We start from the raw sequence: 27,090 nt of genomic DNA, 5'->3' as shown, positions 1-27,090 counted from the left end.
TAGTGAGAGTGTTGCTTACATACCCCCTCTCTCTTTTTCCCCTCTCTATCTCTCTCTCTCCGTTTTGCAGCTTGCCAACCAACAGAACTCCGCGCCAAATCCAAACCAAAGCAGCAACGAGCCGCAGCACGCGCCCACGAATGGGGGCGAGGCTGGGCAGGGTAATCCGCATGTGCAGCAGAATGGCGGCGGTCAGCCCCAGGGTGATCCGAGCAATGGCTTCCAGACGCCCGACTACTATGCGCCGCGACATGGAGCGCCGCAGGGCGGCATGCTGGCGCCACCTGGCTTCCCGCCGTTGCACTACCTGAACAAGGGCGTGCTGCCCATGGAGCAGAACGGAGGCGAATCGTATGCGCTGCCCGAGCTGCTGCCCGGCCAGCAACAGCAGCAGCAGCAGCAGCAACAGCAACAGCAGCAACAGAACGGAGCCCAGCCGAATGGCGGGCAGAACGGCGGCCCGGCCAATGGCAATGCCAATGAGGGCGCCGCGGCGGCCAATGGCGGAGCAGCGGGCGCAGCGGGCGCCACGGGGACGACGAGCGGCCGCACGGGACCTGGCCGCCCGCACAAGAACAAGCCGCACAGCGATCTGCGGCTGTTCAAGTGCCTCACCTGCGGCAAGGACTTCAAGCAGAAGAGCACGCTGCTGCAGCACGATCGGATCCATACGGATGCCCGTCCATTTCCGTGCTCCGAGTGCGGCAAGCGCTTTCGACAGCAGTCGCACCTGACGCAGCATCTGCGCATCCATGCCAACGAAAAGCCATTCACCTGCCCGTACTGCTCGCGCAGCTTCCGGCAGCGAGCCATACTCAATCAGCACATACGCATCCATTCGGGTGAGAAGCCCTTCGCCTGCCCCGAGTGCGGCAAGCACTTTCGCCAGAAGGCCATCCTCAATCAGCATGTGCGCACCCACCAAGGCGAGCGACAGTTAACACATCCATTACCGATAACGATAACGATAGGCGATGGTACAGCACTACGCCATCGCCACCTAGTCAGGGCCGCAAGGCAAACCAGCTATTTGACCCCACTGCTAGATCCTCTCGTAGCTGCTCTCCTAGTGCTAGAGCGAATCGTTTGGCTAACTGCGTTTGCAGCAATGCAAATCCCTTGCAAAATTCTCCAAATTCCAAATTCTAAATTGAGCGATGTCTTGGCCGAAATTAAATATATATATATATATCTCTTTTGAACTATCTATAATATATTCTAAATTCAAGTTGTTGACTATTTGAGAGTGTTTGAAATTGGAAAAGAAACTTGCAAAGAGAAGTAGAAAAAGGAAAAACCAGCTTGAAAATGAATTTAGATTAAAAATCTGGCGAAATTAATTATAAATCAAGCTCCCCAGCTTGATATATAATATCCTCAATGTTGCAAATGATTTGATAGAGCAGATACATTTATTTTTGTTGGCAGTTTTTTTTTCTATTTATAATTAATAATTGTGTATGGAATATCCATATTGTGTATTGAAATAAAAAAAGTTAAACTATTTTAGTAAAAAAAAAAAAAAAAAAAATTAAAAAAAATAAATAAATAGAAAAAAAGCAAAAATAATCTCAATAAGCGTAAATAAAAAAAATCTTTAGTGCGTTAAAAACTAAAAAAAAAATAAAAAATATATATATATATATATATATATATATATATATATATATATATATATAAAAGCTTTAACTAAATTTTATTTCAATTCTAAGTAAACAAATTATTTTGAAAGTGCCCAACAAAGAAACAAAAAATTAAAAATAAATTATAATTTCTTAGCAATCTCTGGCATTTTAAGCAATAATTTTCAAAACTTGCAAAAGTTTGGAAGTGAAAAAAAAAAATTTACAAAAAAAGTTCATTCCATTTAAGGACCTCAAGCAGTCAACAACTTTAAAAAGGAAAATAGCTAAAAAAAAAAAAAAAAAAAAAAAAAAAAAATAGATAAATAGAAGAAAAGAAAAGTAAACAAATATAGGATAGAATCTCTCTAGTTTAGTGCAAGATGCTAGGCGACCTATGTGATAAGATCGAAGGTGGCTATGAGCCAAATTTAAGCGCTGCTAACGAAGGCACTCTCTGGTTTAATTATTTTCATATACACCCGGCTGTGGATCAACACGTCCCTACCACAGATGTCTCGCCGCATCTCATCTTCAAGAACGGACCCCATCCGACGCTCTGGCCCTCGGACGTGCCCTTTCCGGGCGAGGATGCGGACTCGAAGGGCGACATTGCCGTCGCTGGCGGCGGCTACCACGACGAGGACTCGCAGGGCACACCCGACGGCAGCGGTGGCATGCACTACCCGTCCTACTTCAAGGATGGCAAGGGTGAGTGAGAGAGTGGCTGGCCACGGTCCACTGGTTTCTTAATCGTTGCTCCTGCTAGCAGGCCAGAAGATCCTGCCCGAGGTGCTGCAGCATATTGGCGTGCGGCCGGCGAATATGCCGCTCTATGTGCGCTGCCCCATCTGCGACAAGGAGTTTAAGCAGAAGACGACGCTGCTGCAGCACGGCTGCATACACATCGAATCCCGGCCGTATCCGTGTCCGGAGTGTGGCAAGCGTTTCCGCCAGCAGTCGCATCTCACGCAGCATCTGCGCATCCATACGAATGAGAAGCCCTTCGGCTGCATGTACTGTCCGCGCTTCTTCCGGCAGCGAACCATTCTGAACCAGGTGAGTGTGGGCAGAGATGACAATGAGAATGAGTATTACATATCTATCCCTCTTTCTTCCTCTCCTTCTCTGTTTTAGCACTTGCGCATTCACACTGGCGAGAAGCCTTACAAGTGCGGCCAGTGTGGCAAGGACTTCAGGCAGAAGGCCATATTGGATCAGCATACGCGCACCCACCAGGTAGTTGTAGCCTAGCCGAGCCCCCCAAACAGCGCCCCATGCTGGCTGGCCAATTGAAAGACATTGACTAATTCCCGTCTCCTCTTCTTCTTTATTGTCATCTTCTTCATCCTAGGGCGATCGTCCGTTCTGCTGTCCCATGCCGAATTGCCGGCGACGCTTTGCCACGGAGAACGAGGTGACGAAGCACATTGACAACCACATGAATCCCAACAGCACCAAGGTGCGCCGGCAGCAGCAACAGCAACAGCAGCAGCAGCAACAGGTGCAGCAGGTGCAACAGCAGGTGCAGCAGCAACAGCAGCAGCAGCAGGTGCAGCAGCAGCAACAGAACGCCGCCGCCTCGGCTGCTGTCGTCAATCATCTGATGAACGATGCCAAGAGCCTGGCCGCGCAGCAATTCCTCAACAACAACAATCCCGCCGCCGTGGACAACAAGGCCAACATATTGCCGGTGCGCAGCATGGCGGCGAATGCGGCGGCGGCAGCGGCCGTCGCCCAGCAATCGGTGGTCAAGAATGAGCTATACTTTCCGCAGTGCTACGGCCCGCCCTTCCAGCACCCCTTCCACGCCCAGCAGCAGCAGCAACAGCAGCAGCAGCCGAGCGCCGCCCACGCCAATGGACCCACGCCTCCTGTGACGGTGACCGTGGCCAGTGCGCCGGGCGTGGTGGTGCAGCAGAATGCGGCCACCTCTGTGGTGGCCCAGTGACATCCCACCACTGGAGCAGCTGGAGCACAACAGCAACAGCAGCAGCAGCAACAACAGCAACAGCAGCAACAGCAGCAACAGCAGCAGCAGCAACAGCAGCAACAGCAGCAGCAGCAGCAGCAGCAACAACAACAGCAACAATCGGTGGTGGCAACAACAACAGCGCATCATCCGCCGCCACCGGCGCCACCGACAAGTGCGCATCATATCACGGCCACGGGCGTTGCAACAGCCCCGCCCACATCGACACACGCCCCCACGGTGGCGGCGCCGCAAACGGTGACGCTGTCAATAACATTGCCGCCGCCGCCGCCAACGGCGCATCCGGCGCACACGCATGCAGGACATGCACTGGCGGCCACGCCCAACGGCGTCGCGCCACCACCGCCGCCGCCCACACTGTCGCACGCGATACCCATCCACCCGCACATACACTCGATATTCGGATCTCTATGATGTCATCAGTAAACAGCGCAGCTCTACGAATCATCCAGCAGCAGCAACAGCAACAGCAGCAGCTAAGAAAGCAATGAATGCTCCAGCCACGCCCACATTTTAAAAGCAAACAAAAATTCTGCCCAGCTTTGTAAAAAGTTGTGACAGTTAAATGAAAAAAGAAAAAAAAAAAATTATATATACATATATATAAATATTCGCAATATTTTGTAAGTTTTTAATAGTTCTCTTAAGTTCTTTAAAAATGGAAATCAACTAAACACGAAATTCTCCTAGTTTTTAAACGAAAGTCAAAACACAGTTTTGGTCAGACATACGTATATATATATATATATATATATATATATATATATATATATATATATGTATATATGATGCAGAACGTAGCATGAACAGACGAGTACTAGTCTTTTCGAAAAGGACTCTAAACTCCTTTGACACACACACACACACAGACACACACATACACAAAATGGTTGAAGAAGCTAAAAGAGAAGTTAGAAAAGAAGAAAGAGAACAACTTTAGCATAGATCAATCCAAAACACAACGTTATACGATTCCTTTTTTTTTCTATAAAAGCAAATTTTATTTTAGGATCTTAAATTTTAACTTTACAAATTTAAATCGAAAGTTCACAGAGTTATACGATTTTTAGGCGTACTGCTTAGAGTAGTGAGGGAGGGAGAGAGAGATAGCGCAAGAGTGAGGCCGAGAGTGAATGAATAGTGATAGATGGGGCAGCTAGCGGTACGATTAGTGGTATAAATAGAGAGAGAAAATCAAGAGGCGTTCGACGTTGCGCTGAGCAAATTATGTTTAATTTTGTAATATCTTTTGGCAAAGAAGAAGACAGCAGCTAATTTATTTGAAATATTCATTTGATTTAAACATATATAAATATATTTAAATATGTTAGTTTATCTTGGAGTTGCGCGTAAACTTTGAATGAGATGTGATTTTTTTTTAAAATAATAATTATTAAAAAAGCAAATCATATGCAATTTAATGTTTAAATTAAAATATTTTTATTTTAAGTTTGTAAATTGGAAACAAACAAAATTTTTGTTGTCTTCCCCAGAATTGTTTGTGTGTAATTTATGTTGAGTTTTATTAAGTAATTAGCAAACTATATTTTATATATATACTTTAAATATTCAACTATGTCCACACATGGGAACAGACCCCAACTCCAACCACAACCCCAGACACAACTACAGCCTCAACCCCAACTTCAACTTCAACTAACAAATTGTTTATAGCAAAAGGTTATCCAGATGTGACTCTTCAGGTGCCATACATTAAATGAACAATAGTCAGACGAACTGTTTACTAAATCTGATATCAAATCAAATCTGTGTGGATATAAAAAAAAGAAAAACAATAAAAAAAACAATTTTAAAATTTAGTTTCTTATATCAAATTTTCCAATGTACCGTCAAAGCATTTATAATTGTTATTAAACTAATAGAATATGTTACCTAAAACTGAACAGAAATTAATTATAATTTAGCTAACCCCGATTTGCAAGTAATTTACTCACACTTCTATCTATATATATATATATATATATACAAAAAGATATATATATATATAATTTATATTATGTAATTTTTAATGTTAAGTTTCGATTCGATATCAAATTATGCAAATTGATTTGTTTTTTACTGTTTTAGTTTTTAAAATTATGTTTGCATCTTATTATTTAAACATTTTTTAATAAACCAACAAATAATTATAATTTTTTTTCTATTATGATTTTGCAATTCGAATTATGGAGTAATACAATTTTACACTACACAGCAAAGCATACGTTTCGGCTTGGGCAAGGCGTCTGATTTTTTGTGATAGGCTCAGTTAAATAAAAAAAAATCACTTTTCGGCTATTATTGGGCAAAGAAAATTGTAAATAGTCAACCTTTTGGCATAACACGAAAAATTTAACGAACAAAACACAAAAGTTTTATAAATAGTTTAACAAAAAGAATAATACTAATTAATAATATTAACAACAAAAATTGTTTGGCATTGTAAGCATTTTACATTAACGAAGGTTAGTCAAAATTTTAAACAAAAAACTTAAAACAAAAAACTTTTAGGCACATTTGAGAAACAACAACAAAACGAACAACATCCAAATTGCATGGGGCAACATCAAGAAGAAGAAACACAAGAGATTTCTATGATATCCAATACGAACGGCTTTTATTGGAATTAGACCAAGTTAATCGAAAAAAAAGAGAACAGCATGATTTGCTATAAGTGTGAACAAAATATTAACACTAAGCTATAAATCCTTTAGGCCTTTTTAGACGAAATTTTTAACAATTATGTTTGGCTTTAAAACGAATATCGAAAATCGAAAAAACAGTTACAAACACACCTTTTGGCTTTAAATCAAAATTATGTTTAGTTTTAGTTAACTAAAATGAATATCTACTATATAAATATAAATAATTATATCAATTATGGCAAATTATGCTATAATTCCAATAAAAGCAAAAATTTAGACTGAATGTCGCTGTGATAAATGCAAAAAAAAAAAAAAGAAAAACGAAAAAAAAAAATTAATAATTACATAAAACTTTTGTAAATTTTTAGGCATAAAAACAAATACAAAATTTAACACTTAATCAAAAAATAACATAAATTTAGGCGCTAAAAATTTAGAAAAAAAAAACAAAAAAATGCTATATAAAAAACTAAACAAAATTTTCCAAAATGCTCCATGGAAATTTATGATTTTCATTTTGTGTTTCCTCAAATATTTTATTTGTATTTTATAGATATTCTTTTTTTGTAGTTGCAAACAAAATTTTACAGAGAACGAATCAAAAAGAAGAAGAAAGCATAAAGAGCTCCCAGACAAACGACAAAAATCAGAAATAAATGAGAACAATAAGAGAAAAGCTGCTTCAGTGAGAGAGTAAAACGAAAAGCTCAAATAAAGGAAAATAAGCAAACCGGCAAAGTCAAAATGAAACCCTAGATGAGAGTTAGTAGAAGGAGAAGAAGAAACACAGAGACAAACAGCCTAGACAGAAAAAGGGGCTAATAATGAAATGAAATGAAATCGTAGTTTAAGCCAGTCCTGAAAACATATATACATACATACTCGTATATAAGCGAACCCTCAATAAATAGTTAAAGTTATAGAGACAGAGAGACAGGTGACAGATGACAGATAGACAGATAGAGAGAGAGAGCAGAGAGTTCTACACACGGACAAGAAAGTTACAAGCATACCTAACAACAACCAACAACAATAGCCCAATTTAAATAACCAAGAGTACAAATACAAGTAATTTTTATAGCAGAAATTTTAATTGCAGTCTCAATAAAGCATCCATTAAACAAATATGTAACTACACACACAGATACACATACACAGAACACACAGAGGCATGGATATGAACGAAAAATGATTAAAATTACCAAACTTGGCAACTCAAAAACTAAAAATGCGAAAAGAAAAAAAAAACCAACTTGACAAGAAAACCAAAAGAAAAACGAAATTTCAAGAGAATCCTTTCTTCTTAAAATTAAAACGAGAAATTATAATAAAAGCTAACAAAAAATGAAATCCTAAACATAAAAAAATTATGATAAAAAAAAAAAAAAAAAAACATTTCAATATAATATTTAAAGATAAATGTATTCAGAAAACAGAAATTTACAAAAACTCATCCGGCTTACAGTTCAGATCAAAACCAAAAAACCAAAAATAAAAACTCATAGTAAATGCCCACAAACAACAACAACAACAAACAAACAACAATAACAACAACAACAGTGCATGACATAGATTGATATAGGAGGTAACTGCTATATCATTCCATGTCTGAAAAACAAACCGCTTTCGCTTTCTGCAATAGTGATAATAGTTTTTAAGTCGAGAACCATCATAAAGCAAATAAAGCAAGAGACAAACGTCTTCAAACTTCAAGCAAATCAATAAAACAGTATGAGAAATATATGCAAATTATAGATAAATACGCATTGAAATAGCAACGGTAAGCATTACAACTGAATCTAAACAATAATAACAACAATAATAATAATAATAATACGAATACTAATGCATCATAATAATAATGATAATAATAATTTAAAGTTGTAAGTCCCATGAAAAAGCTGTTTGATTTGATTGAACGAATCGAGTCAGAGCTCGATTTAATGCATTTTATTTTCACTTTTAGTTGAATTCTCAAATATCAACAACAACAACAAGAACATGAAGTATATATACATAAAGCTAGATACATAATATATATACATATATATATATACATACATATATATATACTACAGTATATATGTATACGAATGAAACAAAATACAAACAAATAGCATATAGTGCATGGAAAAACCTTAACTCTTATATTATATATATGTATGGTGTATTATATTTTTTAACGTATTTAATACATACTCTATAAACGATATATATATACACATATATATCTACTTATATTTGACGTAAAATAAAATGAAACCGCCAGAAATGAAATAGAAAGAATTATCAAACAGCAGAGAAGTACTGAAAGTATGTAAGCAAGAGAGATACTTAAGCAATATGAAACTGTTTTTATTTAAGATGAAAAACAAACAACAACAACAACAACAACAAACAAACAAACAACAATAGCCTCGTTAGTTTTTAATGAATACGAATACGAAACAGTAAAAAAAAAAAACAAAATAACTCTATACAAGCGAAATATTGCAAAAAGCTCAAAATATTGGCAACTTGACTATATATAGGGTTGGGCTTCATCGCGTTTCACATTTATAATTTTTCGTTATTATTATTTTTTTTTTATTTGTGCAACAATCAAAATATGGTTCCTCATTGCTTAACTTAGATACACTCACACATACATGCATACACAGATATGCACACACACACACACTCGCAATTGTACAGTTCATAAATGAGTTGAGTATAAATAGAACCCACATATATAGAATACTTACCAGACGATTAACGAATGTCATAGCAGCGCGAAGAGTTTACTAAATGTTCTACCTCGAATTTATTGCAATTTTTACATTTTACATTTATTAGATTAATCTTTAGATTAACATATATACTTTGAATTGTTTCGTAATTGGAAACCCGTATAGAGAACAGAGAGGAAAACCTTAAATTTTAATGAGATTGAAGTGCTCGTTCAGGAAACTGAGGAAACTTTGTCTTGCTGTCCGTCTGCCATTAAAGCTAGAGGCTTGAAATTAGAGATATAAATAATGATAAATAGAGTAGGCCTCTTGGAGGCGTGTGTGATTGGAAATCAGATATAAAAATGATTAGCTTACCAATAACTTTTTAATATAGCTATGCTAACTAGGGTCAAACGGAGGAAACTATTATGATCTGCCTTCTATATTGCTTAAGAACTATACTTGTATAGAAATGGAATTAAATTTTATTGAGAAATACTAGGCGAGCACGATCAGAGTGCTCGAGCATGTATACTCCGCTTTCTTCATCGCTCTCTCTTAATGCTGATCTGACCAGAAGCTATTACTTACCCACAAGGAGTTATGCTCAGAGACCTACTTTCCTTTGAGAGCAATTTTATTGCTACATGCCAGAACGGTAAGATCATATAGTTTGGGTACCAGGAGAACAAGATCATGTTTGACTAAAAGTTATCCTCACACACTCATTCAGCATCGATAATCTTAAGATCAAGCCAAGATCAAATAGATAACTCTTAACTTCCTCTGCCCATAGACTATGAGCAAACTCTGAATATATAGGAATTTCTCTTACCCGAGCGACTCCCTCGTGAACGAGCATTGTGCAGTCGGCTCTGCCCGACTGCAATATTCTTAAATGTTAAATTTGCTATTAATTATTAATTTGAGTTTACAAAACGAATTTGCCAAAGATCAATTAAAACCTAAATGATTTCTTGTTCCTAGACAACGCCAACTAAAACTCCAACTCATTTATAGATAGACAGCAAATGGAACGCAGCCGAAGCCCTGTCGGAGGAGGTCAAGGCCAGGCTAATTTTGAGACTTTTTGCAATACACACAATGTGCCCATAGAACAAGTAATTTAAAGTAAAATGCAAATCAAATGATTTATTTAACTTATACGATATTATACTTATACGATGTGAATTGTTGTTGTTTTTGCAACAAGAGCCACAAGCGGAGCCACAAAACCAAGAGAAATAGTACCGAAAATATTTTACAGAATTTTTTACAAAACACAAACAGAAACCAAAACCAAAACCGAAACAGCAAATGAAATAGAAATAAAAACATAATTAGCAATTAACAATAGTTAAATAAAGCAACAAAAGAAAAGCAACAACAACCACAACAAAAAAATAGCAAAACTCAAAAAACAAAAAAATAAATGAATATATATATATATATAAATATATATATATATGATAATAGTAACATTTACTTAAAAATGAAATAAAAATCCCTTAAAAATATTTGACTAAGTGTTAAGTGAAATATGCAAAACAAATATTTTTAAAACTTGCGATCGCTTAAAGCATTCAAAAAAACAAAAAGAAAGAAACATAAATAAGTTAAAAGTAAAAAAAACAGTTAAGTTCTGCAGTAAGAAATAAAAAACCAAGAAATCCATAGAACGAGAGAGAGAAACCGAAACACAATTTGTTATGTTGGCATTTATTTAAAGATGAACAGATCTACAGAACAGAACAGACATGCATATATATGTTTCACAATTGAATAATAGAGTTTGTAATTAATTATTATAAACGATTGACAGGGACTACCATATAATACCAAAAACAAATAGAAATAGCTGAACCAACACACGGATCACAATAGCAACAAATTTTATTTAGAGTTCAGCTAAGAGAGAACAATCTAATTATTATGCAAATATAATTAATTATTATACTGTACATACAAACATCACTTATACATACACACACACTCACACTCACACACACTCACACTCAATGTAAAGATAATAACAATTACAAACTGCAATAGTACCGAAGTAAGTAAATCAATTATTTATTATTCCCATTCCGCCAAGAAACCAAGCGCGTTGTATAAAATCAAAATGGAAATACCAAAACAAAAAATAAAAATAAAAACAAAACAAATACAATACAAATACATAGCTAAAATTTATGTTCTAAACTAAATGTAAAAAAAAAAAAAAAAAAACACTGGAGCGCCAGCAACGAGGCGCTCCACTCGATTAAACACGATTCTTTCAGTTGAGAACAAAAGTCGAATACAATCGCAACATATCCAAAAAAAAAAAAAAAAACCCCATACAAAACCTAATTTAAGTTTTCTCTCCTACACCCTACAACAAGAAGCAACGTTTTTTTATTTTTATCAGAAAGTGAGAAATAATATATTTGTTGAGCAGTGTAAAGCCATTAATCAAATACAAAGCAATAGTGATACAAGCTGTGCAGGTGCTAAGCCCTGCACCTGTTGCAGTCATAGCCATAGCCTGATAACGACAACAACAACAAACAACCACAACAACAACAAACAACCACAACAACAATAAACCAATCAAATCTTCTGTTTTTATATATTCATAATGTAGAGAACAAACCGAACAAAGTAATCAAGAGAGATCTACAACAAGTGCAACATATACCGCAAAGCAGCAACCATAGTACAATAAACAAAACGTTTTTCTTATTGAGAGCAACTTTTTTATACAAACAAATAGCCAAGCAATAGACAGAAGCCAAACAAATTCAAATTCAAATTCAATTGACAGCAAATGTATTCTACAAAAAAAAAAAGAAAAACCGAATGGAATCTGAATCAGTTGAAGCAAATCAAAAGCGTTAAATATGCAACTCAACAAACAACAAATATGAAAATAAAATAAAATAAAGTAAACTATATACATATATTTTTTAAAGAAACAGAAACTAACAATAGCTAAAAAAAAAGCAAAGAAAAAAAAGAACAATTGTTAAACATTTTTTATATATGAATTTATATAATTTCTAATTTAATTCACATACAAAGCGAATTAAACATATATGAAAAGAAATGAAAATGAAAAACAAGAAAAATATAAAAAAAATCAAAACTTTTTTTTATATTACAAGAGACAAACAAAAAAATGAAAACAATATAAAAAATCTCACTTTACTGGTAAAAAGAAAAAACCAATTGGAATACAAACTAAGCTTAACAAAAATTAAAAAAAATAAAAAAATGCACATGAAAAGCAATAAAACTGGCTACAAAAATTCAAATATTTTCAATTTAAGTTTTCAATTTAATTTCAATCTAAACCAATTTCAGTTCAATTTTAAATGTGAAGTTTTACCTAATTCTTGTTTTTTCGCACACACACCACTACAACAACAACAACCATCACCACCACAACAACAAGCAGCAACAACAACCAAAAATTAAATAAACAAAGCGAACATTTCAAAACTAACTGGCAAAGCAAGTTTCGAAACTCAAGTTTTATAAAATATTTGTGGCAAGCATAAAAAAAAAAGAAAAAATTATGAAAACAATTTGCATTTAGAAAATAATTTAAGAAAACTTTTGAAAAGAAAATTGAATGAAAGAGAAGAGAGAGAAAGAAAGAATATCCTAAATAAATGCGAGGATCGTCAAGGAAAAGTTTGGTCAATCGAAAAAATGGTAAATTTATGATGATAAAACGAAGAAAAAATTAAAAAATGATGGCTTGACCTGAAGGCAAAGTAAGTAAAAGAAAAACAAAATGAATATGAAAATGAATAAATACAAAAACCTTTCTCGGCCTATTCCAAAACTTACAAAACTCACGGCTAATACATAAATGGAAACGTCCTCTCGGCAACTACAAAATTGTAAATACATATATATCTATATATAAATATATATTTATATATATGTATTGCGCATTCACGGCAACTACAATTTACATTAAATTACATTTTTGGAGCAAATAAAACAAAATTTTACATTTAAGCCAAATGTTTAAGCATCATTTTTTAAAAACAAAAACCAAAAAAAAAAAAAAAAAACAATGAAAAAAAAAATTATATAAAAAAGCTAAAGCGGAAACCAAAATATAAATTCAGCAACATTTAAGTAATACTAAAAATAAAATACTTTAGGTATTAAAATTAAAACTAATACTAAATTATAGTAAGCGCGAAAAAAAAACGAAAATATATTTAAAAAAGTAAAAAATTTTGAATCCGAAAATGGGGAAAAAATTCACATTTAGAAAACAAGCAAGAAAAAAATTTAACATTACATAAAACGAAAGTAAATAAGTAAAAACTATATATAACATTCTCAAAAATGGAAAATACAACGGAAATATACTAAAGAAAAATACCAAAAACGTAAAAACAAAATGAAAATTCAAAATTTTAATTGTTGTAAGCAAAAACAAAAAACATAAAAAACCAAAAAAAAAGAAAAAAAAAAATACAAAAGCTATATATATGAGCATATAATCAGCACACTTCTTAAATACAACAAAAACATAAACATTTTTACTTATCAACCCGAAACAAATCCTAAACACACACACACACACACACCAACATATACGCAAATTTGTACCACCTATTAAATGACTTGAAGCTACACCAATACCAACACACTTTTTAGTACACACACGACACGCCCACAAGCCCCGCCCACAACTCTTTCATTGGTTTAGATTTTAAGCATAATTTTAATAATGTAATCGTCAGCCAAAGCAAGCAAGCAAACAACAACAACTTCAAGACAATTAATAATTGTCCAAAAACTTACTCCAAACATAAGATTTTAAGGCAAAAAAGAACATTAAAAAATAACTACAACACACATACACAGTCTCCCACAGACACAGTCACACACACACACACACTTGAAGACATGGCAAAAGTAAAATATTTAAGCGAGTAAAACATATGCAAAACGTCGTCTAGTTTAATGTCTTCAAATTTTACTTTTTGTAATAATTATTAATATTAAAACAAAACATATATATATATAAATATTTATATATATGAATTATATAACACGGCAAAGTATTGTAAACGTCTAATCGACCTACTAATTTCAAAATAAAAGCTAAGCAACAATTGCAACGGCATGTGCAACCAAAAAAATATATAAAAATACAATTAAAAATCGAAAAAAAAAAAAAACCAATGAAACTTCAATGAATTTCTGGCATCCAAAATAAAAAATAGAAACTACTTAAATTACGAAAAAAAAACTTATATTATTATACAAGAAAAAATGGAAAATGAAATAAAAATTGAATCTTGTAATATAAAAAAAAAAAGATAAGCTGTGTTTATCAAATTGAAATAAGAAATAGAGAGTGCAAAAAGTAAACATAGAGGTCGTAAAGCAGAGCATAGAGATATGTTGAAGTGAGAAGTGCCGCACATAGAGTAAGTGCTCTAACATTGGCGAAGGTGAAGGTGTGGGTGGAGAGGATGCCTACGATGAGACGAAAGTGGAAATGATGGAAGAAAAATGACTGATGAATACTGAATGATGAAACAACATTTAGACATTTAGAAACATATAAATTATGGACACTACTTATGGACAAAAACTCGTTTAAGACAGTGCGGTTATCAGAGTAACTGGATACATATCAAACTGTACCAGATTAAATTCCTAGGTTAAATTAAATTCCTAAATTCCTAGGTTTAAAAAAACAGTAAAAGAAACAAAACAGCCTTATTACATTTCACATGAACTTTGAACTCAGCAAGACAGGTGTGGAGCTAGATGCGAAGCATAAGCACACGCTTGGCCTAGCCTCACACCTATTTTGCTGTGTTCCCAGCTCCGTTTTATTATCAACTTCAACTTGTTTACTTCTTGATACAGCCTCAGTATATAGTCTGTTCTACCGTTTACTATTATGTACGAAAATCCGTCCTGGTCTTTGGGTAGTGATTGTAGGATGTGTCGTATATGGATCGCATACGCAGCGCTTTCTCGAGGCGTCTGTCAACTTGAGCATTCTTTTTAATACCTACGGTCTTGGTCAGATTGCCATAGCTCAGGAGCATATTCAGCTGATGCTGATGCTCGGGTATGCCAGAGGACTCCGACTTGCTGTTGGCGTGCTGCTGCTGCTGCTGGCTGAGCTTGGGAAGCAGCTCGTAGAACAGGGTGTTTGTAGTTGTGAAATTGTCATTCATTGTTAGATCGTCTATGAAGATGACATTGGACGTGGTGCCCGCGAAGAAGTTGCGCATGCGCGACCTTCGCACCTCCCCGAAGGAGATCATTCTATCCCCGCTCCACTGTGCTGCATCCGGGTACGACTCCTGGCTGATCGACAGATGCTTTTCACAGCCCTCAAGTGCGCTGAGACCGGGCAGTATGCCATTGCTCTTCTCATCGAACGCATAGCGACGATCCACCCAATTGCCAACCAACACCTCTTTACCATATGGCGGTACTACCACATTATCCATCAACGAAAAAAAAAAAATAAATAAATAACAAAAACTAGAAACAAAGAACTAAATAAGATCTGTGTGCTATAAAATGAAAAAACATGTTGGGGAGAAAACGTAAAATTCATAGATATATAGATTCATATGAACTGCAATCTTATCTTATATTAGATATATTCAAGCATTTTAGTTTATTGCTATCAAAAGGTTTATACATTGCCCAATTTGTTATGATTTGATTTAATCGTGTTAGTTAGTTAGTTAACCGAGTGTATCAATCATATCCTTTCTTTTAGCACTTTCGGTTGGCGGTCCATAGCGTCCCCTGAACTGAGCCTTGTAGGTGGTGGGCGTTGGGCAGAATGGTTCATCGAACCTATGGGGATTGAATTTCGTTGAGCCTATATTACCATAGGCATCGAGTGCGTCTGGCGGTGGCATCTGCGCCAGCTTCTTGGCGGCCTCCTGCTCAGACATCGTCTCCAGCAGCTCACAACGGGTCTTCCGCAGCGCTCTGGGCCACAGTTCGTACAGCAAGTAATTGTAGGTCGTAAAGTTGCGATTGAATTTCTCCGAGTCCATGAACTTGTAGTTCGAGCGCTGTCCCATATAATTGGAATAACCATCTGCTTTCGCCTCTGCAAAGCTGCGCAATACGTCAAGTCTGGGAATGTCCTCCAGTGAGTACGCCTCCTGGCTGGTGGTCAGGTGCTTTTCACATCCCTTCTGCTCAACGCACTCCTCCAGCACACAAGGCACGACAGCAGTGTTGCTCTGTCGCATATCCTGGCATCTTGTCTGAAACCAGTTGCCGGTTAAGACAGTGCTGCTATATGACGGCTTCGTATCGACATAGCTGTAACGCTCGTCGCGAATCTCCTCGTCATCGTCCATGTAGTTAAAGAAAATGTATAAAAATACAAAAGAGATTTCTTGAAATTTGAAAAAATGAAAATGTGTCTTCATTAAACGATAGTGTAGCTTGCTCTAAATGTCTATTCCATTTTACGGCCAACTTTGATCGATTTCGTTTGTCAAAAAGTCAAAGCACATTACTTACCACACATAGATGGCGCTGCTTCTGAGCTCAACTTCACCAATTGTAGCAGTAACCACTAGATGGCACTAACACAGTGGCTGACAAGCTCTGGTTGCTACGACATTCCATTTCATAGCACAAAATTGTAAAATACAAATATAAATCCTCTGGAAATTAATTAGACTTCTTTTTGTACTACATAAAGTTAGTTTTATTAGTAAATATTTGCATTCTGCTTTTGGTTTATTTATTTTTCGGTGATACATAATAAATACTTATATATTGGTTTAATTTATTTTATACTCGTATATTGTAAGTTGTATAATTTATTTAGTTATTATTATTATTTTTTGTTGCTTTTAGTTTTTGTAGAGCGCAATTTATGATAACTAAAATGGGAAATTATTGAAATTTCCTTTTTTTAATTAGCAGTTTAGTTTTCAGGCTAAGTTTGCAAATCATTTCGCGTTAGTTAAGAGATATAGATTTAGGTGGAAAGATATTAGAAACAGAAATGAAAACAAGTTTTTAAATGTGGGAAATGTTCGAAAATATTCAGTTTTTCATTAGGTTTTTTTTTATATATTTCTTTTTAGCGCTAGTATGGATATTTGTCTATGTATATTATATAAGCTTACATTTAATAGCACAGTTAGACATAGTTTTTTATAGTTTTTATCATCTTTGAATTTTTTAGAAATAGCCAAAATATAGAAATTCCTTTGATTTGTACATGACACGCAAGTCAATTAACTAATTCAAATAGATAGGATCTATTAGATAGAGCAGAAATCGAAAGGCCATATATATATTTTTGAGCGTTAATTGAAATACATTCAGATGGAAACAAAACAGATAGAATAGATTAGCTTTTGTTAGAAATTCGCTGTGTAGCTAGTTTTAGACATTTACACATAGCATATGATGAAGTTTATATTATTTAATATAGTTTCATATAATATTATTCATAAATAGTTCATATTTATTTGATTTTCCATTTTAGTTAGTTTAGCAAGCGACAATTATATTTTGCCTTCGCATCCGTCAAATTCTGCATTTTCAACAGATACAAATACACATACATATAGTAAATATAGTAGTGTTTGCTAATATTCCACTAATAATTTAATTCATGTTATTATTCAGACATTCACATATGCAATTGTTAATTAATTAAATACACTTAGTTTACTAATTATTGTTACCATTGTGGATGAGATGTTTTGTGTACTTTGTGTGTGGATCGTATGATTCGTGGATTATGATTTTCAGAGACTTTAGGATGATGCCATTAAATTTAGTTTAAATATTCAATTCATTTTTTTTTTTTTTCGATTTTATTTTTATAGATTTTTCATTTTTTTTTTTTTTTTTTTTTTGTTTGTTTTCTTTGCCATGATATATGAGTGTGTGCAGCTTGCTGTTCGCGTGTTAGTGTGTGTGTACGTGTGTGATACGCGTCGGTTATAAATAATTGCAATAAATATTTATGCTTGGTCCATTAAAGTATACGAATTTTGTTTTAAATCGAGAAATTGATTATTCGATCGACAAACTGCCGAAAAGTGCAAATAGATGTTTCAAAGTGCGAGCGATCAAAGACCAAGTAGCCAAGCAGCCTCTCTGTCCCTGAAGTACAAATGTGTGATATGCATCGACTACTCTCCCCCTCCTCCGTCCTAACTGGTAAAACGATTCCAGATATATGCCATATGTATATATAGTAGAAGAAATGGTGCTCCGGTGCGCTGTGTAACTAACTGTTCAAAATATCTCCCATCAATTGGATGCTGGGCATATGCTGAGCTGTGATGATATGAATAGCCTGTTCATGATATTGATTCGATGCTCTAAAGAACATTAATAAGTATTTAAGAACATTTCGTTTACATTTGATAGTTGACTAAGTAACGATTATTCATTTTTGGTATTTGATTTTCTTTTTCTTGTTTTCATATTGATTACCATTAAATAAGTATGTTTCTTTATTCTGAATTTATTGTTGATTAACTGAAACTACGAAATTTGAATTGAGAACCTCTTTTATATTGTTCATATTTTTTTAAAATGTATTTCTGTTTATAAATCAATTTGGTATTGTTTTATTTATTGCTTTCTCGTTGCTGTTAACCTAAATATTGTTCATAAACAAATAGCTTTGTTCCTATGAATAGCCCTATAATGGCAACTAACAATATTGTTATTATTTGTTAATTGTTCATAAATTCCATTTGTTAAATGAATTTCGTTCAAGATCAAATCTTAGTTGAGAGCTTGAATATCGAATAAAATTGTTGTGTTTGTTTTGTTTGGATTTCTTTTGAATTGTCCTTTTTAACATATCTCAAAAATTGTTGTCAATATCTTCATAAATTTCGCCTCACGCGCTAGAGTTGTTTTTGTAGTTGCTCGAATTACCGAATAAATTAATTAACAAAATTATTAAAAAAAAAAAACCATTTGCTACGCTTTGCGTTCTCCCCGCTACTCTTGTTGCACATTTCATTTTACATTTTGTCGGGAATGTATTTAATTAACTGAATGCAGCTGCCGCCGAATCGAATTGAATTGACTTATTGCTGGGATGCTGCTGTTGGAAGAGAGATAATAGAAGGTAATTGATTATTTGTTTGATTAATTATCAATTGATAACGAAAGCAGAAAACTGATTTGATTCGAATGAAACATATTTTATTTAAATAAAAACAAATTTAAAATACCTGTGTTTAGCTAAAGAGCAAATTCAAGTCATAATAAGATTGAAATGTTTAAAAATAATATATATATATAGGTGTGTGTGTGTGAAATATTGCTCGTTTTGGATGTGCTTAAAATAATATCACATTAAAATGTTTTACAGATACTCTCCAGCAGAATATTAAACACTTTGATACGACCTTAAATTACAAAATAATTAAATAACTAACGCGTGTAAATGGAAAAGATTTCAATTTAGTTTTCAGTTTTCGGATTTGCCAGGCTCTTCAACTTGGACTGCAACTCGAAAAATTCATAAATAATACAAATATAATTTGGATGCGCTGAGATATACAGAGATTTGTGTGTGTGTTTTTTTGTTGTTTGTTTTTGATTTATAAAGAACTCGAAGCAATGCTTCAATAGATGTTTTTGTTGTTGCGCAAACTTAAAACTCAATTATACAAATGAAATACAAACTACGAATTCGTCTACTTACAAAATTAGAAATTTTAAAGTTATCAAATTAAAATTATACATTATGCAAATCAATCAATGAGACGCAGCACGAAATATAACATGAAATTTTGATACCAAATGTTACATACGAGAAATCGTTTTGGAATTGCCAGGATCGATCAAATATTTTCAACGAATGCCAATTTTCCCATTGAGAACTCGTTTCTATCTGCATTTTGATGGCTGTAATTTTCTTCTTGATTTTGGCTTGTGTGATTTTCTTTTTTCTATTTTGTTGATTTTGTTTTTTTTTTTGTTAATTTTAGTTGTTGTTTGCTAATTTGTGGATGGGTTGGTAGTTTTATTTGGCGCTGACTAAGTCAAATGTAAAATTAAACACACTTTTTTCGCTAATTTCCGCTCGGTCTCTTTCGCTCTTCCGTTTACGCTGCCACGCTCCTCACTTGGTTTTTGCATAGTTTTGCTATTTTTTTGTGGTTTTTTTTTTTTTCTTTTGTTTTGTTATTATTTAATTTACTCGGCTTTTGGGTGCAACTCAGCTCTAGCGCTTGCGTTTTGTCATACAAAGTCCAACTCGGATCGGGTGCTGTACATTTTGCGCTCCAAGGAGCGCTCGAACCACTTCTTTATCTCAGAGACAACGAGCACAGAGGAGGTGAGCGTGACCAAAAAGAGTATGTCGTAGGCGGTGAGCGCCTCCGTTTGGAATACCATTTGCAGCGGCGGAAAATAGACGACAAGCATTTGGCCAATGATCGAGAAGGCAACGGCCAGCAGGAACATCCGATTGGTGGTCAGCCCAATGGTGAAGACACTCTTCGTCTGCGAGCGACAGGAGAGCGCATTGAACATGTCGAAGAACACAAAGCACGTGAATGTCATGGTCGTATCCCGCTTCGTCTTGCCCAGCGTGCCGTCGGCCATCTCGCGCTGGAACACCCACAGCGTGCCCAGCACAATGATGCTGGCGCTCAGCAGCACATTGACCACCACAGATTTCGTGATCATCGGCTGCTTGACGTTGCGCGGCTTCTGCTTGAGCACATCATGATCGACGGGCTCCACGCCCAGCGACTGTGCCGGCGGTCCATCCATTATGATATTGATCCAGAGTATCTGCATCGCATTCAGTGGATTGGCAATGTCCATCAACGTGGCCAGCGCGATCAATGCCAGCGCCGCAATCGAGGTGCTCAACTGAAATCGCACAAAGTTCCTAATATTATAGAAGATGCCTTTGCCCTCCTCAATGGCAGCGCTGCAAGAAAATGAAAGGCGATTAATAAATCGGATTTGCAATGAGAGCTAGCAAAAGACAAGAGCTGATTATGATGAATGGTATTAGAGTCTTTGCTGAATAGAGTTCAACTTGAGGAAACCAAATATGAGATTTTAAAGTGTTTAAGACAAGCAAATTCCACGTTAAGCTATTGTCAATTGAGTTTGAAACTCTAATGCGATTTCAATCAACTAAGAGTTTAAATTGTTTTAAGCTCTTTTACCTTCACATTTAATCTACCTCAAACTCACTCTCAGCTCTTGTCTCATTGCTACTCTGGTCTTGCATATCTACTCACATGATTGTGTGAAAATCGTCATTGACCAGGATCATGTCAGCGGCCTCCTTGCATACGTCCGTGCCATTCTTGCCCATGGCAATGCCAATGTCCGCCTTCTTGAGGGCGACGCCGTCGTTGACGCCATCGCCAGTCATGCCCACAATATTGCCGGTGCGCTGCAGCGACTTGACAATCTCGAGCTTGTGGCGCGGCGAGACGCGGTAGAAGACGCTGACATTGTTGGCCACCTTGTCCAGCTGATGCTCGTTCAGTTGATCGATTTCCTGGCCGGAGAGCGTCTGGTGGTGAATGGTATCAATGCCAATGAGACTAGCTGCAATGAGATGAAACGGTTGAGGAAATGTTAAACTCATATTAAGTCATCATCATTTATTATGCCCAAAGCTGAACTAGACTTAAAGAAACTCCCTCTCTCTCTCTCTCTCTCTCTCTCTCTGGCTGACTCTTTAGCCAAGTTACGTGTTATTCCACAGGTAATTCCTTGGCTGCTCTGCTTGCCAAAGCTAACTAAATCGCTTTTCATTGCATTTTCCAAGCAATTGACTCTGAGCAACAGGCTAGCCAGCGGGGAGGAGTTGAATTAAAAGCGGGAGTTGGAGCTCGAGTTGGAGTTCCAGTTCGAGTTGGGAATGCGTTTGATGCTGCAAAAACTTAAATTCAAAGCCAAGAGCAAACGAAAAACGAAAAAGCAGCACAAACAATTGTTAATTTGTGCGGGACGCTGCTCAAAATTCAATTGTGAATCAACGTGATGAAAAACTTCAAAAGGCACGGCGCGAGTTAAGGAAATCCCCAATTCCTCTGTTCTGGCATTTCCCCTTGGAGTCTCCCTTTTGGCCGTTTGTGTTTGTTTGTTTTTTTTTTTGTGCATTTATGAAGTACGCTAGGGAGCAGCAGCTGTTAGAGAGAACAACAACAACAACAGCAGGAGCAGCAGGAGTAGGAACAGCAGCAGCAGGAGCAGGAGCAGTAATATGAACAACAAAAGGATGTTTTGCAAAAGTCGCATCGCCATTTTTCATTATGGCGCCCGCGTATTTGTCTTGGCAAGTGCGAGGACAATCTCTTGTCCTGTTTGTATAAAATTTTAAACGAAAGCGCACTGAAGTAAATAACAACAACAACAGCAACAACAGCAACAACACCAACAGCAACGAGCACACACAATGCTGCAAAAATGTGCAGTAAAATGAGCAAAAAAGAGAACGTAATTAAAACGCATTCAGCGTCGTCTTCACACTCATCAGCGCCAACAACAGCTCAACTGCTGCCGCTGCTGCTGCAGTGTCCTGGTCTCTGGTCCTGTTTCTCGTCCTGGCGCCCAGAGACAATTAAAAGCAGCATTGCTACTGCTACCGGGCTATATCTTTTGCCAGCCACATTCTACTACAGCAGCAGCAGCAGCAGCAGCACGAGCCAGGAAATGGTGCTAGCTCAGCCCCCCTCTGCCCCGCTGTAAGCGTCTATCAACTGTTTCATCTTCTTTTGGTCCTTTCGCTTCTAAATTAAAATTAATGCAAAACTTGAATGCGCGCAATTTTCTTCGCCAAGCAGTTGGCGGTTGCCATTTTATGACGCCACCCACCGCACCACCGCACCACCCCAACCACTGTAACGACCCAGCCCCACCCAATCTATTCGTCCGTTTTCATGCAAATAGTTTACTTGGCCATCCAGCAAATTCATTCTGCATTTTTTATACGCTATTTTCATATTGCCCATACCCTGAAGGCCTGCGGGACGAGAGAAGGGGTTGCTCAAGCACAACAGTTTGACAAGATTAAAATATAAAGCGCAGCTGAGTTGTTGTTGCTAGAGTAAACAGCGTAAGCTGCAGTTAAGCTGCAATTAGGTTTGCCCCTACAGGGTATTTGCTAGTCATGCTTATGGCTGAGGCATAACTTGCATATATGTATATATATATTTTTTATATTTCTTTTATTTTTTGTAAATTTTTAGCACCTTTAAGATATTTTTTGCTTACATAGTTTGAACATTTTTTGCAATATTCATTTATGGCCACGTAAAAAATATGTAAATTCATATGGAGGGAGATTTTTATGGTTCTCAGCGCGAGCCTCAAGCTATGACTATATATAAATATATATAATTGCCAATCAGCTGCCATAAATCGCTGTGTCATTTGCCATCAGAGGACGCCACACACCTCACACACCTGTGCACCCGCAGGTTTTCTCACCTGCAGCATACATTTTCCCCATTGACCGCAAAACCTATCAACGGCACACAAACAAAAGATTGCGCATAATCTGCAAATATTGTCAATCCGCACACAGAATTGATGTGGCCAGCAGAAAGAAACAACAAATAAATGCAATTGCAAATGCATTTTCAATTTCTGGCCGATGACAAAGGCGAGCTGCGACCTGCGACCTCTGACCTTTACGAAGCCCAACAACAAATTGCATAAAAATACGTATATAAAATGTATATTATTAATATCTGATTTTATTTTTTATTTATTTATCTTTGTTTTTTTTTTTTGTTTGAGTTGGTCAAAGAGGCTGTTTATTATATATTGGCGTAAAAGTTTGATCAAAGCGAAAATATGCATGCATTATGCATGTACAACATTTTCAACAAAAGGCAAAGCCATTCATCACTTTTTTATGCGAGAGATGTGGTTAAAAATAATAACAAAACAAGCTGCCAGAAAGAGAGAGAGAGAGAGAGAAAGAGAGAGAGAGAGAGAGAGAGGCGTGTCATTATAAATGCCTTAAAAAGACATTAGTGAACATCAAAATAAATAAAATCATATTCTATATGAACAGATGCGGGCACAACAAATAACCAGCTATCAATACATTGAAACAGGCAACCAACAACCAACAACAAAACAAAACATAATCAAAAAATTTGTCAAATTTTAAAGTTTGTTTATGGTTTTGATAAATGCCTCCTGGCATTAAAATGTGCATGACAAAATTTCATGCAACCCATAAAAGTTGTTGTTGTTGTCGCTGCTAGGCGAAACTTTGTAGAGTTTTTTATTAAAATAAAATAAAATAAGGCAACAAAAAATTTGTCGCAGCAAAACCGCAGGCCAAAAGCGGATTAGAGCCGAAACTTTTGCCAGCGAGCCGGGCCAAAAAGGCAAAAGTTGCCGCTTGAAAATGACGTTGGCCAAGTTTATGAAAATATGAAGCGAGCGAGCGAGCGAGGCATGCAACAAGCGCAACTCACTGTTGCCAGCAGCTGCTCAAGCACCAAAATCAAAGCAGCAAAAATATCAGCAGGGAAAATATAAAAACAAAAAGAAAATCGGCATCTGAAAACCCAAAGCTGAAGAAAAGCTCGATGCAAGAGAAATTCTTCCATTTCGTAATGGAAAATTGTGGACTTGAGTGTGTATGTGTGTGTGTGTGTGCATTGGGATATGTATGTGTGTGGTGTGTGTATGTATGAAGTATGTTTTGTTGTATATCTCAGTGTTTGTCTCTGTGCCTCTGTGTGTCTAGCCTCTCTCTCTCTCTCATTCTATCTCTCTCTCTCTCTCTCTCTCTCTCTCTGTGCATATGTATGTGTGCAAGTGTCTCACACCAACTGTTTGTGACATTTGCATTTAAATCGGTCGAGTAGCTGCCTGATGCGCTCTATCGAAGGGAAGTCGGAGCTATGCCATGCCCTCTGCTTGTTTATTAAGCGACTTTCGTATACGTGACAATTCTTTCAACTCTGCAGATGCTGCCGCTGCCGCTGCTGCTGCTGCTGCTGCTCCCGCTGCTGCTGCTGATGACTTTTGACTTCCTCCCACTTGATGCTTCCGGCTGCCATGGCAATCGCTGTGTGATTATCTACGTCTTCCGCTGAGGTTGCCCTCTGCTCCTCCTGCTCCTGCTCCTGCTCCTGCTCCTGCACCACCTTCTTGTTAAACAGCGATTGATGTGCAAGCACAATACACCCCAGAGTGTCTGAGTTGGAGCTGGAGCTGGAGCTGGATGCTGTCGTTGGAGCTGGAGCTGTGCTCTGCCAGTGGATTACAACTGCATTTGCAAATGCACTTCGCTAATTGGATATGTGTCAAGTTTGAGGGAAGCGAATCAAAGGCTGTTCACAGCCAGAGCTGAGCGGGCGTGACTCGGGTCCGGATATGTGGCATTGATTAAGATTTGATCGGGGGGCTTAGCAGCTGCTCAAACATGCTTTTCCCCTAATTGTCTACCAAGACGTGCCTGCAAGCTCTTCGTCAGCCAATGCTGCGCTCTCCCACATCAAACAGTCCAATTGCACTCCATGCAATGTAAATGTGATTTTATGAACTCTGCTCAATGCAGAGCTCAGCACTGCTCAGCAATATATATTCAATTAAATAATTAAATCAAGTGTAAATTGGTTGAGCGCCAAAAGTTTGACTAGATGAGCTGCAGCTAGAGTAGATAACTGGCAGAGCTTAGAGAGTAAAAAGAGAGCTGTGTGGAACTGAAGAGCTTAGAGGCTAGAGTCTAGAGCAGTAGAGCTCCAGTTGAAGTTAGACCGTGAGATGGTGCAGAGCCTTTCTCATACTCTACCTATATGAAGCTGAATGTAAAGAGCAAGAGAAAAGTTGTATTCAGCTGCATGAAGCTCTGCTCCAACTCTAACCAACTGCTGCGCTTTACTCACTCGAACTTTTAGTTAAGCAAAGCATTGCAAGTCTCGAGTGAATTAATTCCAGGGAAAATCATGATAAATTCACACTTCGATTGCGGTCAGACATGGCTTAACGAAAGTCAAAACCTGAGCCAGTGCTTGAGCCAGTTAAGCAAGCCACAAATTAAATTAGCCGTAAAGCAGGAGTCGGCCAACGACAAAACAGGCAACATAATTGGCAACCAAATTGAAAATGAAATACACCAACTCAATTAACTCTGCCTCAGCTGTCCGTCTGTCTATTTACCTACCTATCTATTTCACTATCTGTCCGGCTGTCTGCATGCAGTCATCGTCCTTGGTCGTACACTTAGTCATATATATATATATATACGGGCATACGTGAACAACAAATTAGTGAGGATTACTTCAACCGGTCGGTCAGCAACTAGACAACAGACAACAGACAACGGACAACGGACAGCAGCAGTTGAGGAGCGCCCAGCTAGCGGCCAATTAGTTTGAGCATATGCCATAAGCCGATTTTGGGGATCTTTATAATAGCAGCTAGTCGGAGGCAACAGGGGAACAGGGAGACAGGCGGACAAGGGGAGGCAGGAGACGAGCAGAGCGGAAACTCATTTACAATTTGAACGTCAAATTTCAATCAATATGCAGGTCTGTAGCCAGAGGCTTTAAATCAAATTCAGTTATTTTGCCCCCATCTATCCCCCACTGGAACTCGCCCATTCTATAATTATGCTGTTATTCAAAAGAGCAAAGTAGAAAAGCGAAAAAAAGAGATTACGTACAAAATGAGACTAGCTGAAATGCTCTTTTAGTCTAGCCCAGCAATAGATAAAATCCATATTAATTTTCAGGTTTATTCATATTTGCCACTTGATGCATTATTAAGTTGGCTGCACTTGAGGCAAGCTGTTAAGTTGGCTGCGCCTAAGCAGGTCATCCTCAACAGCTCTAGTTGAGCATAATTTAGGATTATCTTTGCTAATTTCATTTAACTCAATTGACCACAGCTTAATCATGTTACAAACTAACCGAAAAACTTCATATACCCCTTGCATGAGTACATCAGCGAATTGTTGGCAAAGTGTATTGAAGTTTTTTCAATGCAGACGAGCTTTGTGTAGCCAGAGGTTGGCAGGTGGCTGGAGGTGGAGTCGCAGTTGATGTCCATGTTGATGAATTCCTGCTCGCAGCAGACCAAAATGATGACGATGATGGTAAAGGTGATTCTGA

The 27,090-nt window shown here is 36.9% G+C and overlaps 4 protein-coding genes across 6 annotated transcripts in view; 1 reads left to right on the top strand and 3 right to left on the bottom strand.

The window, feature by feature from the left end:
• The window catches only part of jim (zinc finger protein jim), a 41,243-nt gene extending 27,077 nt beyond the window's left edge, over positions 1 to 14,166 (top strand). The window contains exons 5-9 of the mRNA XM_089467536.1: positions 71 to 977; positions 2,136 to 2,333; positions 2,395 to 2,681; positions 2,760 to 2,864; positions 2,977 to 14,166. Coding sequence (XP_089323662.1) covers positions 71 to 977; positions 2,136 to 2,333; positions 2,395 to 2,681; positions 2,760 to 2,864; positions 2,977 to 3,573 — 2,094 coding nt within the window. The 3' untranslated portion in view covers positions 3,574 to 14,166. The remainder of the gene's footprint in view (positions 1 to 70; positions 978 to 2,135; positions 2,334 to 2,394; positions 2,682 to 2,759; positions 2,865 to 2,976) is intronic.
• Positions 14,167 to 14,713: 547 nt separating this feature from the next.
• Positions 14,714 to 15,565, bottom strand: LOC149269188 (uncharacterized). The gene has a single exon (XM_089467558.1). It carries the CDS (start codon positions 15,460 to 15,462, stop codon positions 14,899 to 14,901), a length of 564 nt encoding a protein of 187 aa, XP_089323684.1. The 5' UTR covers positions 15,463 to 15,565; the 3' UTR covers positions 14,714 to 14,898.
• A 140-nt stretch (positions 15,566 to 15,705) lies between these two features.
• LOC149269187 (uncharacterized) lies at positions 15,706 to 16,338 on the bottom strand. The gene has a single exon (XM_089467061.1). The coding sequence runs from the start codon at positions 16,336 to 16,338 to the stop codon at positions 15,706 to 15,708; it is 633 nt and encodes a 210-aa protein (XP_089323187.1).
• A 3,799-nt stretch (positions 16,339 to 20,137) lies between these two features.
• The window catches only part of SPoCk (secretory pathway calcium atpase), a 57,920-nt gene continuing 50,967 nt past the window's right edge, over positions 20,138 to 27,090 (bottom strand). For all 3 annotated transcript variants that reach the window (XM_089467530.1, XM_089467532.1, XM_089467531.1), the window contains 2 exons: positions 21,238 to 21,553; positions 20,138 to 20,918 (listed from right to left, as the gene is read on the bottom strand). In XM_089467530.1, coding sequence (XP_089323656.1) covers positions 20,219 to 20,918; positions 21,238 to 21,553 — 1,016 coding nt within the window. In that variant the 3' untranslated portion in view covers positions 20,138 to 20,218. The remainder of the gene's footprint in view (positions 20,919 to 21,237; positions 21,554 to 27,090) is intronic.

This window comes from Drosophila arizonae, chromosome 4 (genome assembly GCF_054131065.1).
Source record: "Drosophila arizonae isolate 15081-1271.41 chromosome 4, UAZ_ARI_1.0, whole genome shotgun sequence".
Taxonomy (NCBI): domain Eukaryota; kingdom Metazoa; phylum Arthropoda; class Insecta; order Diptera; family Drosophilidae; genus Drosophila; species Drosophila arizonae.
The sequence above is the reverse complement of the archived record's forward strand: the minus strand, read 5'-3'. Positions and strand labels throughout refer to the sequence as shown.

Excerpts from the sequence above, each read along its gene's own strand:
- LOC149269188 (XM_089467558.1), bottom strand. The coding sequence starts at position 15,462 with ATGGATAATGTGGTAGTACCGCCATATGGTAAAGAGGTGTTGGTTGGC.
- LOC149269187 (XM_089467061.1), bottom strand. The coding sequence starts at position 16,338 with ATGGACGATGACGAGGAGATTCGCGACGAGCGTTACAGCTATGTCGAT.